Source organism: Triticum aestivum, chromosome 2A (assembly GCF_018294505.1).
Source record: "Triticum aestivum cultivar Chinese Spring chromosome 2A, IWGSC CS RefSeq v2.1, whole genome shotgun sequence".
NCBI lineage: Eukaryota > Viridiplantae > Streptophyta > Magnoliopsida > Poales > Poaceae > Triticum > Triticum aestivum.
Window position 1 is genome coordinate 658536215 of NC_057797.1, and position 12523 is coordinate 658548737.

At 46.1% G+C, this 12523-nt stretch overlaps 2 protein-coding genes across 2 annotated transcripts; one reads left to right on the forward strand and one right to left on the reverse strand.

Annotated features, from left to right (window-relative positions):
• Nucleotides 1–230: 230 nt before the first annotated feature.
• LOC123190035 (homeobox-leucine zipper protein ROC4) lies at nt 231–6589 on the forward strand. The gene is made up of 9 exons (XM_044602581.1): nt 231–632; nt 767–960; nt 1053–1170; nt 1290–1958; nt 2053–2154; nt 2253–2480; nt 3734–3896; nt 3987–4357; nt 5560–6589. The coding sequence occupies exons 1-9, from the start codon at nt 474–476 to the stop codon at nt 5950–5952; spliced, it is 2397 nt and encodes a 798-aa protein (XP_044458516.1). The 5' UTR covers nt 231–473; the 3' UTR covers nt 5953–6589.
• Nucleotides 6590–6887: 298 nt separating this feature from the next.
• On the reverse strand, nt 6888–10982 carry LOC123190036 (replication factor C subunit 4). Its single transcript, XM_044602582.1, has 7 exons — nt 10742–10982; nt 10542–10648; nt 10355–10456; nt 9334–9529; nt 7726–7854; nt 7450–7644; nt 6888–7369 (listed from the first exon to the last, which is right to left on the reverse strand). The coding sequence occupies exons 1-7, from the start codon at nt 10904–10906 to the stop codon at nt 7262–7264; spliced, it is 1002 nt and encodes a 333-aa protein (XP_044458517.1). The 5' UTR covers nt 10907–10982; the 3' UTR covers nt 6888–7261.
• Between the last annotated feature and the right edge of the window lie 1541 nt (nt 10983–12523).

A 12523-nucleotide genomic window follows, 5' to 3' on the forward strand; every position in this document is an offset into this window, starting at 1 on the left:
GGAAAAGCCTCGGCGCTCAAAGCAGAAGGTTTTGCCATTGCCATGCAAGAGAGCTCAGAGAGAGAGAGAGAGAGAGAGAGAGAGAGAGAAACCCCAGAAGCGAACAAAACCCCGACCCACTTCCGTTTCACCGCCCCGTCCGTCCACGCCGCTCCACCTTCTTTCTTTCTTCCCCTGCTCTCCCACGCACGCACGCACGCGACGAGGCGGGCACTGCTCCGGTCCACGGGGTGCTCCGCCTGCCGATCAGTCCCATCGCGGCGCATCGCGCATCGTCTTGTCTTCGCGGCCAAGCTTTCTTTCGGCCCCGGCCTGGTCTGGTCCTATATTTTAACGGAAGGCGTGAGGGAGTGGTTGAAGAAAACTGGTTGACGCCAGACGCAGCGTCGCGCCCGAGAAGCACGCGCTTCACTGCGCTGCCGCAGGCTTTGCCCTGCCTTCTTGCCTCTCTCTCTCGCTTCTCCTCCCACCAGATGCCGAGGGAAAAGGGAATGGCCTTTTGGGGTTTCTTCGACGGCGACGGCGACGACGGCGGACCTGCGCCCGGCATGAACGAGTTCCCCTACTACGCCGCCGCCGGCCCGGGCGCCCTCGCCTCCTCCTCCCTCTCGCCGCCGTCCTCCCTCGCGCCGGTACGCGCACTCTTACTCCACGTGCTGTAGTAGCAACTACTCGGGGTTTCTTCTTCTTTGCGTGGTCCGGTCCGGCGATCGCGAAAGGCGTGCCTTTTTCTTTTCTTTAATCCCTTTCCCGTGGCTAACCGCAGGCCGGCGACGGCCGCGGCTTCGTGAAGGTGGAGGACGGCAGCCGGTCGATGACAGACCACCTCCACGCCGTCTCCGGAGGCGATGCCGGCGGCGGCGAGGACGGCGAGGCCGCGCCAGAGCTCGACCACCGCGGCAAGCGCAAGAGGCCCGCCAACGCGCGCCACACCCCTCGGCAGATCCATGAGCTCCAAGCGTACGCGCACGCACCCATACATTAAAAAAAGGAAATTCCGCTCATGTCGTGTCCACTTCTTTGATCATGCATGCCGCTGTTCATCGGCGCAGGTTGTTCGAGCAATGCCCCCACCCGGACGAGAAGCAGCGGGCGGCGCTGGGCAAGAGGGTCCGCCTCCAGCCGAGTCAGGTCAAGTTCTGGTTCCAGAACCGGCGCACGCAGTTGAAGGTAGTGATTCTTAACCAATCTAGTCTTATCGACCGCTCCAACATTCTCGATCCTTCTTCACTGGTGCACTTCTTGACACGGCTCGGCTGATTCCTCTCTGTGGTGGTTCATCTTGCAAGAGGGAATCTCTGCTGCACGAGAACCAGCAGTTGATGGCGGAGAACGGCAAGCTGCGCGCCGAGAACCTGTCCCTCAGGGTGGCAATGGCGCATCCAGTGTGTGGCGGCTGTGGCGGCCCGGTCCCAGCGATGCTTGACGAGTCGCCGTCCCTGGAGGAGGAGGACCTGCGCGTCCAGAACGCCACGCTCAAGAACGAGCTCAGCCGACTCTGCGCTCTCGCTTCCGTGTTCCTTGGCAGGTCCATTTCCTACGTGGCGGCGCCACCAACGCCAGGCTCGCCAGCGGAGCGCATTGGTTCAGTGCCGGCGACCACCGTGGCCAACTCGACGGTCACCGAGTTCACGGGCAGTCCCTCCAGCCAAACAGCGGGAATGGCGATCACGGCCATGGCGAAGGCTGGCATCGACAGGTCCGTGTTCTTGGAGCTTGCGACGAGTGCAATGGATGAGCTCGTCAAGATGGCGCAGATGGACGAGCCGTTGTGGATTCCAAATGTTCCCTTGCCTGGTTCCCTTGCCAAGGAGACGCTCAACCATGAAGTGTACTTGAGGACCTTCTCGCCAGCCATAGGGGTGAAGCCTCCGGGGTTTGTATCCGAGGCCTCTAGGGAGTCCGGCATTGTAAGCAGTGATGGCAGCGTCGAGCTTGTGGAGACTCTGTTGGATGAGGTTGCCCATCGTCGTCTCACTGTGCCCCCTGCCTTCTCGTTGCTACTCCTTGTATGTCTGAACTTACATTGCCTGTTTTGAAATCTTGCTGCAGAGACGTTGGTCCCGTTTTTTCTCGTGCATAATTGCCGAATCATCGACGATCGAGGAGATCTCTACTGGAGCTGCAGGAAGTAGAGATGGTGCATTGCTGCTTGTGAGTGTTCGTGTTGATCAGTATCCAGTGTCCATAAGCACGCCTTATAGGCACTTAATTGTACTAGCATCTAAGTGTTTCGTCTATCATTGCAACAGATGCAGGCAAAGCTGCAGGTTCTTTCGCCTCTTGTCCCTATTAGGGAGGTGACCTTTCTCAGATTCTGCAAAAAGTTGGGTGAGGGTTTCTGGGCTGTAGTGGATGTTTCCATGGATGAGTTGGTGATGGAGCAAGGCCTTGCCGTGGCATCCACCACTGCAAATATGAAGTGCCGGAGGCTGCCTTCTGGCTGTGTGGTGCAAGATACCCCCAATGGCTTCTGCAAGGTACACCATCCTCTCTACATTGTTCTTAGATTGACAATAGACAGCAATGTTAGCACGCCTGAAACTCGTCTGCCTCTGTATCCATTGATTAGTAATAGCTATGTTACTTATTTGGCTACCACCAAAATCAACCGTGCTAGTTCCACTGGTTTGCTGCTCTATGCATATGATGATCATCAGCTGGCTTGTTGCGAAATGCAAGTTTGTTCCGGTTCTCAATGACCACATGAGAATGTTCTTTTCAGAGTGTTTTTAGTTGGTTTAGTGTGTTATTGACTGATCACCGTGCTATATAGTATTCACAAAGCCAAAAGGGTAGGCTCAGTTTTTCAATAGATTAAGTATCTGTGGTTGCAAGCCCTCCACCGCGAGTTAGGTAATCACTTGTCAGCAGAGAGAGGGTAAACAAGTGATTTGTGAATAATTAACTGGATTTATAATCCAGTATTTCTTCCAAAGCATGTGCCTTTTCTTAGTTTAATCTCGAGTCGAATTCTTGAAGCAAAAATTCTATACTAACTGCCCACAATATCATCAATTTGTCTCATTGTCGAGAATTAAAGATCTTGACCACTAAGTCTATTGTTTGTCTTCATGGAAAGTACTTTTAGTCTTTGAAAGAGGAAGGTTCAGTTATTTTTTGCACATCTAATTCACGTACTATCAGCTTTTTTTGGTGCTATCTGTCCATAAGTTGACAAGGGGTTATGTCTGCCGTTTGTGTGGCTTGTCACAAAGGCCGTGCGTGTGCAAAACGATCAGCTGTTTGTATATCAGTCATGTGAAAAAGGCCGTGCTATTTAGTTGGTTTCCTGTTTATCTTCTCTTCATCAACTCATCGTTTGTTGATTAGATGCAATCAACAGTGTGGGAAAATGTGTCAAATTATAGTTTTATTGGAATGTAATCATTCAGTACATGTTACTCCCTCTAAAGAAATATAAGAGTGTTTAGATCACTAAAGTAGTGATCTAAACACTCTTATATTTCTTTACGGAGGGAGTACAATGTAGGAGTTCATAATAGGTTAGTATCTTGAGATAGGATTAGTCTAAATTATTCTCTGCTCTTCTTCATATTAAAAAACTTGGTCAAAATATTTCAGCAAAATGTAAAAATATGATTTGCTAGCACTATACACTTACACTGTGTACCTGACACTAGTAGAATTGCACTGCAGAGCTTGAGATTGCGTTTTGGGCATGCATTCATGCACTTACGTGCTAACAGATGCACTTGAATTTGCACTGCAGGTTACATGGGTTGAACATACAGTATATGATGAATCCTCCGTGCACCAGCTCTACCGGCCTCTCCTGCGGTCTGGCCTTGCCCTTGGTGCAGGGCGGTGGCTTGCGACGCTACAGCGCCAGTATGACTGCTTGGACGTTCTCATGCCGAAGCAAGACTCGTCAGGTACAGAAATATGATAATGTGCAACATCTATGTGGCATGCTTTGCATACTTCCTTGGAATTAAAATGGCAATGTACCACATTTTTCACAGATGCCATGTTGGAAGGATCACGGAGCTTGCTGAGGTTGGCAGAGAGGATGATGGACAACTTCTGTGCGGGGGTGAGCGCATCTTCTGCTGAATGGAGCAAACTGGAGGACGTCACGGGGAGCATTGGGGAGGATGTGCGTATCATGGCATGTAGGAGTGTGGATGAACCTGGGGTGCCAGCTGGTGTGGTGCTGTGTGCTGCCACATCGGTGTGGATGCTTGTAACACCCAAACGGCTTTTCAACTTCCTGTGCAATGAGAGAACGCGGGCTGAATGGGACATCCTAAGCAAGGGTGGCCCTATGCAGGAGGTGACAAAAATCTACAAGGGGCAACAGAATGGCAACGCCGTATCTCTACTGAAGGCCACTGTGAGTATTATCTATAGCTTTGCCTAGTTAGTTGTTGCTCCTTCTATGCTTACTAGAAACATTGCATGTTTAACTGACTAGTAGTCGGGAGGCTTTTCAGTGATCTAGAAGCTGAGCTCATTCGGTGCTTTAGTCTTGGGAACAATCATCACTTTTAAGCTTTTCGGAAGAAGAAAAAACACATATACCTAAAACTTGTTTCTGTGCTCTGAATGTTTGTTCAGAAGGTGTAACATGTGTAGATATGGGTCAGGCATAGTTAATAGTACTGAGCATTGGCTGTGTGCATCGCAATGACGTAGAGGCTGGGCACGATCCTCCTTTTCAAAAAAAAAAAGTTAATACTGAGCATGATGACGAATGAAGCGTGTGAAATTGGGAGTTATATTCTTGAGGAAGAACATAAAGATGTTTTCACCAGCCTTGTACCACTTCTATTCCAAAACTAAATTAGACGGTACTTTTAGGATTCATGCAGTCAAGCTTGAATTACTACAGTTGTACACAAAATCATGAAATTTACTAGTATGTTTATCAATGGAAGTACACACATAAGTGTCTTTTATAGTGTTAACTAGCATAGAACTTGAAAAGGTAATGGTCAGATGTATTTACTGGAGGAGAAATATGAAACAGCAATTATTATTTTCTTGGGCACGCATCCAAATGTGTCATTTTGTAATAGAAGAAAACAGCAAGAGACTGAAGGTTGGAAGTAAATTAGGATGTGTGTTGTATCGAAGTTAAACCAAATTAGATGTACTTTTACGATTCATGCAGTCAAAGCTTGAATTACTGCAGTTGTACACAAAATCATGAAATTTACTAGTATGTTATCAATGGAAGTGCTCGAAATCAAACGTCTAAATGATGATGCTCGGACATGTTTTTTTTAATAAGCCTACCCCAACTTGTTTGGGACTAAAGGCTTTGTTGTTGTTGTTGTTGTTGTTGTTGCATGCAGTCAAGTGGACACATATATGAAAACAGCAAGCTTTTTTGTTCTAAATCTGTGTGAACTTCCATCTAGTTTCTGTGAACATGTACTGTGCCATTTTGGCAGAAAATGTCATCGTGTTGTTTGATTGTTTCTGGCTTCAGGATGTTAATCATGCATGATTTGTGTGACTATCTATTCTTCCTGTCCTCCCTTTCTTTTATTTACCTCGACCCTAAATATTGTCTCACATCACATGGTACAGGCCCCAAACACCCAGCAGGACAGCAGCATCCTGATCCTACAGGAGACGTGCACAGATGCATCCAGCTCAATGGTGGTGTACACCCCAGTGGACATCCCAGCAATGCGCCGTGTCATGGGCGGGGAAGGCGACCCGGCATCGATCATGCTCTTGCCATCCGGTTTCGCCATTCTGCCCGGCTGGCCGAGCATATCTGGCGACGACGGGCACAAGACATGCGGCTCGCTGCTCACCGTGGCGTTCCAGATACTCGGGAACAGGCAGCCCACCGGGAAGCTCACCGTGGAGTCGGTGCAGACCGTGGACAGCCTCATCTCCTGCACCATCAACAGGATCAAGACGGCGCTGCGACGCCTGAGCGAGCTTGGGGACGGGGGAACCCTTTTGGCCTAGGAGCGAGCGAGCAGACGGTGAAGGGTCTTGGAGTCAAGAACGAACCGCGAAAATAGGAGTGTGGCCTTTGCTGGGTGGTAAGGACCGGGCTGGGCTGGGCAGGTCCTTAGCACAGAGCAATGGTGGTGGTTCGGGTATTGACTCGGCCTTCTCCCGGCTGTTCTCTCTCGTGACATTTGCATTTTGGACAGACAGTTGGAGGCTAGTCTTCTTAAGCTTTTGTTTGCATTTTGGCCCGGACTTGGTAGCGTTGGTGACAGCAAGATGTGATGCTTTCTGTAGGAACTCGCTCTGAATGGCAATGTTCCGTTGGCCAGATGTTCGGTTCTTTTGAGGCAGCCTTGGGTTCCAAGAATGGTATCCAGCAAGCAATCAGTCATCTAGAAAGAATGAACTTTGTTAATTGTTATGTTAGGAGTATTTGTACTCCCTCTGTTTCAAAATAAGTGTCATGGTTTTAGTTGCACAACATTCATTTTGGAACGTAGGGAGTAACATTCAACGTCATGGTGCATGGGCACTGAAATGTGAACACAAAGTAGCTGCAAACTCTGGGACATGGAGTTTCTACACTTAATTTTCCGCACACATGCAAATTTTCATGAAGAAAAAACATCCTGAATGCTCTGGCTAAAAGAAACAAAATCAATGCTAAAAGAACTGTTTTTGAAAGCATTTTCAAGTGTTGATTTTGTTAATTTTTTACCAGACCTCCACAAATGCGATTTCATCACAGAAATTTGCGCGCAGGCAGAGAAGCCCATGCAATGTTTGTTGTAAAAAAACAGTAAATTTTGAAAAAAAAAATCTGTTTTCTTTCAGATTTCACTATCCATATCAAGAGCATTTGAGCTCAGGATTAGAAGACCACTTTCGTAAACTCTGCTCATAAGTTCAGACAGTTGGGACTGTAAGATTCAGACCAAAAATAAAAATGCAAGGAAATGATGAATCCATTTTCTGCCAATCCATAATTGATATGCAGTTGACTTGGATAACTGACGGTTCCTTCATGATGCTGGCACGACAGCTCAATAGACTACAAAATGACCCGAAAAATACCCAGATTAGTTCCGAAATACAGCAGCGCGTGAACCACGGATGGCTGGGCTAAAAGCACTCGAACTAAGAGGACTCAGTCTCCTCACTAGTCACTACAGGCTACAACTATATCTCCGATGCTAAACAAGCATAAATAGTTCACTTCAGCGAAGAACTATCTTACACACTGAGATACCACGACAGAGTAGCGATAAAACAGGCTATGCATGACAACACTGTTAACTGATGTCAGAGCAGCTGCACAGCGTTAGGCCTTTGCTGTTTCTCTCACCAGAGCAAACTTGGCCAGAAGGCCAGAAAGCTGAAGGAATGACCCGACGCCGTCACAGATCCTCATGTGCGCAAATCCGGTTTCCTGTGCGAACATACAAACATGAAATTTTAGTTGACGGGATAAATCACAAGACACGAGAGCATAAACAAGACAGGGTTTACCTTCAGCAACTCCAGCTTCAGAAATTCAGCCATGTCATAGTTCTTGATGACACGGAAGAGAGTAGTGATTATGTCAGTAGGAGAGTAGCCCAAATCATAGAGTTGCTTTAGGCCAGAGCAGGCCTCATCAAACTTCCCATCTAGTACATTTTTCACCATACTCTTGACATGCAAGGGATGTGGTTGATCGCAAACCTAGAACAAGTTCATCGTTACTGTTAATTGAAAAAGTATTGGAGAATTCAGATGATGCAAAATGAGATAACTCGTGCCAACCTTGAACACATTTTCTTGATTAACAAAACGGAACCCACTGACTGTAGCTTGCAAATTGTTCAAAGCTTGTCTCATGTCACCATCAGCAGTAAAAATGATGGCTTCAAGACCTTCTGGCACATAAGGGACCTTCATTGAACAAGAATAGAAAGATACGGTTAAAAAAGGGCACCCCAGAACTAACAAACAGAACATATAGGGGTGTTAGGATCACACCCTAATTCAAGGATTAACCAACATACAGGCAATAAGAACAATATAGTGGTATCTACATGATCAAATGGATTTCAACACTACAAAATAAAAATAAAAACAACTGGAAGTTGCCTGTTTGCAGTTTTGCGGGTAGGTAAGCTCCTGGAGGTTTCATATTAGCCATCCTTGTTACCAAAATGCAAAATACTCCCTCTTAACTTGCGAAAACATCTTATGTTGTGGGACGGAGGGAGTAATAAGTTTCTAGATCCAACAACTCAGTCTGTTCAACAGTTTAGGATGACCAATAGGATATGCACCTCTTGACTCAGACCAGTGAGCCTTGAAGTACATTCAGTAAAGTAGTTGCGCAGGTACTTGCTAAGGCCAAACTGACTTATCCTCATGGGATAGGCAAAGTGCATGCTTTTTTTTAACTATATAATTACAGGATTATTATCAGTTCAAAGTAACATCCACTCCACATGCAGTAGTTGCCATACAATCTTAATTAATTGGTTCAGAAAATAACAACCTCTTCAGCAAGAACACTAAAGTAGCATTAAAATATTTATCTGACCCCATTACTTGTGATATTAGGATCGGAAGCATTCACGGTTAAATACCATATCGGCAGCAAAGCATCTACATGTTTAGGTAAGAATTAAGACCAGTAGTCAAGCAACCAAATTGTGTAATGACACCAGCAAGACGCATATCTCAATTGCTGCTCATGGTGGTTGGAATCAGTACCCTGAATTACAGCTACTTATCAGCACTCCAAATTAGCTCTCCAAGTAGGAGATACTTCTTCATAATACCAAATTAAGCTTCTTGGTTATTTATTAAGGTACCCTGTAATTCTTATACAGTTGCAGTTCTGCCTTTCCCGCTGGTAAAGAGAAAGGCTAATTTCATTTTCCTTAACTGCAGAACAGGACTGTCATCTGGGTGCTCTTATATAATTATTAGTAATATTAATATATGTATTACAATCATTATGCTCAGATGACAAGCAGGGTGAAAGGTCAAAAGTAAACGGCAGACGATATTATAAATAAATAAGAACAATTAATACATGCAAACATATCCTCAATGTTTTAAAAAATAACAAAACATATGTAGGATCATGTATCAGAAAGGGGTTCTCTTAATCTTCAATTAGTGACAAAGCACCTTAAATTGATAATAATTCAAGGTGGTTGGAAAATTATGCGTATGAGTAAGGGTTTCAGCAGTTCTCATGCATAAAACATCCAGGAGTCCACATTGGGTAAATATTTTGGACAGTTATGGCTGTATGAATGAACAGTTAAGTACCAGCTTTATCTTCTAGCTAAGACAACAAAGACACTACCCTCCAACAGCTAAGTCCTTGCAAAGTAGGCAACTACCAGAGCTACTAAACATTACCTTCTCAGCAGCAACCACGATCATAAGGCGGCCAAGGATCTCCTGATCTGAAAGCCTCGAGAACCGGACAATAGCGCAGCGACTTTGGATGGGTTCAATGATTTTAGATGAAGTATTGCAGGCAAGAGCAAATCTTGTGGTGTTGGAATAAATCTCCATGGTTCTTCTCAGTGCTTGCTGTGCCCCTGTTGTCATGCTGCACGTAGCAAGTGTGAGGCACAAACAGAAACTAAAAACATACTCCCTCTGTAAAGAAATATAAGAGGGTTTAGATCACTAGTGATCTAAACGCTCTTATATTTCTTTACGGAGGGAGTAGCTACCTATATCACTGAACAACATTTCGAGCCATAATTCAAGCTCTTCAAAATATTGTAATACTACACTTGCAGATTGAGTTGCCATCCATACCATGTGTCACTATGATGATAAACATTCTGGTGCGATATTCATGGCAGAGTGTCTGGTTTTTAGAGCAATGCCCATTGACATGTCCATTTGTATTCTGTTTAGGGGCAATTGACAGGTCCGTGTTTATTCAGTAAGCTCTGATGAGTGGGCCCGCCATGTCAGATTTTGCTATCAAATGTGAGGTTTGGGTGCTGTGTGAATAGTTAGAGCGAGACTTGTTGTTCCATGAAAAAATGCTCAAAAGGTGTGAGGAATTGTTAAAATCTCTGCTGAAGTTCTGGTTCCATGAAAAAAGACTCAAAAGGTGTGATAAATTGTTAAAATTTCTGCTGCAGTTGTGGTTCTAAGTAATTCATTATTATGTTTTAATATATACATGTAGGGTTTCCCCTGCATATTTTCATAGAAAAATATGATAACCCCTATCTAGTTCATTATAATGATGACCTGTCATTGGTGCATAATCTAGAACAAATCATGACATTCTGAGTGTGAAACCAAACGATGATGAGCTAGAAACAAGGTAACTAACATGTCTTTTTGTTTCTCGGGCTATCAGCTTATCACCGACATCACACAGGTCTGAATCCCACTCTGGGGATGGCATTACCTGTCAGCCTCGTCCAGTATGACGATCTTGTGCCGTCCGGGCGGCAGTGTGACCTTCTTCTGCGCGAACATCTTGATCTTGTTCCTCACCACATCAAGCCCCCTGCAAAAGCACGGATCGACCATCAGACAACCAATCCATACAGCCACGAGACGCCAGTACAAAATCAAGTCAAGGCGGCAGCAACCTGTCGTCCGAGGCGTTGAGCTCGAGCACTCCCTCGCGGTAGCTGGGCCCGAGCATCTCGTGGGCCAGCGCCAGGATGCTCGTCGTCTTCCCGGTCCCCGGAGGCCCCTGGCGAAAAAAGGCATGGGAGGAGAGGAGACGGGGTGAGTTTTCCATGTTGCGAGAGTGCGCGCGCAAGGTGTTCGGGGAAATGGCGCTTACGGAGAGGATGAGGTTGGGCATGTTGCCGTCGCGGGCGATGACCTCGAGGCGGCTGACGGCGTCGGCGTTGCCGACGACATCGGCGACGCGGCTGGGGCGGTACTTCTCCACCCACGGGATGTCGTACGTGTCGGCGGGGGCGGCGGCGGAGGAGGAGGCGGCCATGGCGCTGGGGTGGGGTTGAGCGGAGGGAGGGAGGGAAAAGTGGGGAAATTGCCGGGCCAGCGGCGGGAGGGTTTTCATTTCGGCCCTCGGTCGCTCTCAAGGCGACGGCCCGGGTGGACGGCTGCGATCGACCACACGAATCTGGAGGTGGGTCTTTCTGCTGTCTCTTTCATTTTTACATCTCTTTCCCACCCTTATTGTGGAGCCAAATTCGGTTTGGCTTGTGCGGCACGGGAAATGCTTGTGGAAATGCAATACACAAAGATTTAGAAGAAAAGAACATAAGGATACTCATCTCCGCTCACGGGTTACGAATAACACACTGCTAATGATGGTGTCAGCTAACCGCTTGAAGTTGACAAGACAATCAGTAGTTTGTTGAAGATCCACGTGGGTACGATGAAGACGACGAACTCTATACCTATGTGTGAATAAACATGGTCATTTAAGGCAACTTATCATCTATTAGTTTTTTTAATCTTGCAAATTGAAAGCTCATTGGATTATAGGTCCTTGCGGAATTTAAACTGTCAAGAAACTATTTTGTGTTGGAAATCTCATTGGGTAGAGGTATTAAACTTCTATGACATTGTCTAAACTTACATTGTCGTGCGGGGAAGAAGTTAACAACCTTTGGGTCCATTAGAAATCAAATTATTAATAATTGGGTCTGGATGAGTCACATGTTTTTCGCCGTTGTCTGTTCTTTTGATGTTTCACTCCATCTTAGAAGACCGACGTGACTTCGAGTTTACTTTCCACTCCATAAAACATTGCATCATATGGATGATGTAGCAAAAGCCATGACGATTTTTATGGACTGTGTCTAAACTACTAAAGATTGTCCAAAAAAAATCAAGAAGCACCTCTAGCCACTCTCTAAGTTAAACGCACAGGTTAAGTCATTTTGCATATTTTTTTCACGCCTACATTAAAATGCCTCAAATACGTTAATCAAACCATCTGCACCAACACTAATATAAAAATGAAATACATCGTGGTCTCTAGGGATGATCATCTTCTTCCACCCCACCAACCCGATAGAGCGTCGCGCTCTCTTTGTCGATGTAGCCAACCGGCCGTCATTGATCGTGGAAGGGTTCATCAGAGCAATAGTCCTTCCAAACCAACGCCCTGTACAGGAACCAACCGAGAGTTGTTGCCTTGAGAGATCCACATATTCAAGATCCTGGTTTCCAATGTATCTATAATTTTTGAGTGTTCCATGCTATTATATTATCAATCGTGGATGTTTTATAATTATTTTATAGTCATTTTATATCATTTTTGGTACTAACCTATTGACATAGTGCCAAGTGCCAGTTGTTGTTCTTTGCATGTTTTTTACATTGCAGATAATCAATACCAAACGGAGTCCAAACGCAGCGAAACTTTTTGTGGATTTCTTTTGGACCAGAAGACAACCAATGGGCTGAAGAAGCACTTGCGGGCTGCTCCAAGGGGAGCACAACCCACCAGGGCGCGCCTGGGCCCACCTCGGGTGCCCCCCGGACCGCATCTTTACTCTATAAATACCCCAATATTCCAGAAACCCTAGGGGAGTCGACGAAAAACAATTCCAGCCGCCGCAAAGTCCAGAACCACCAAATCCAATCT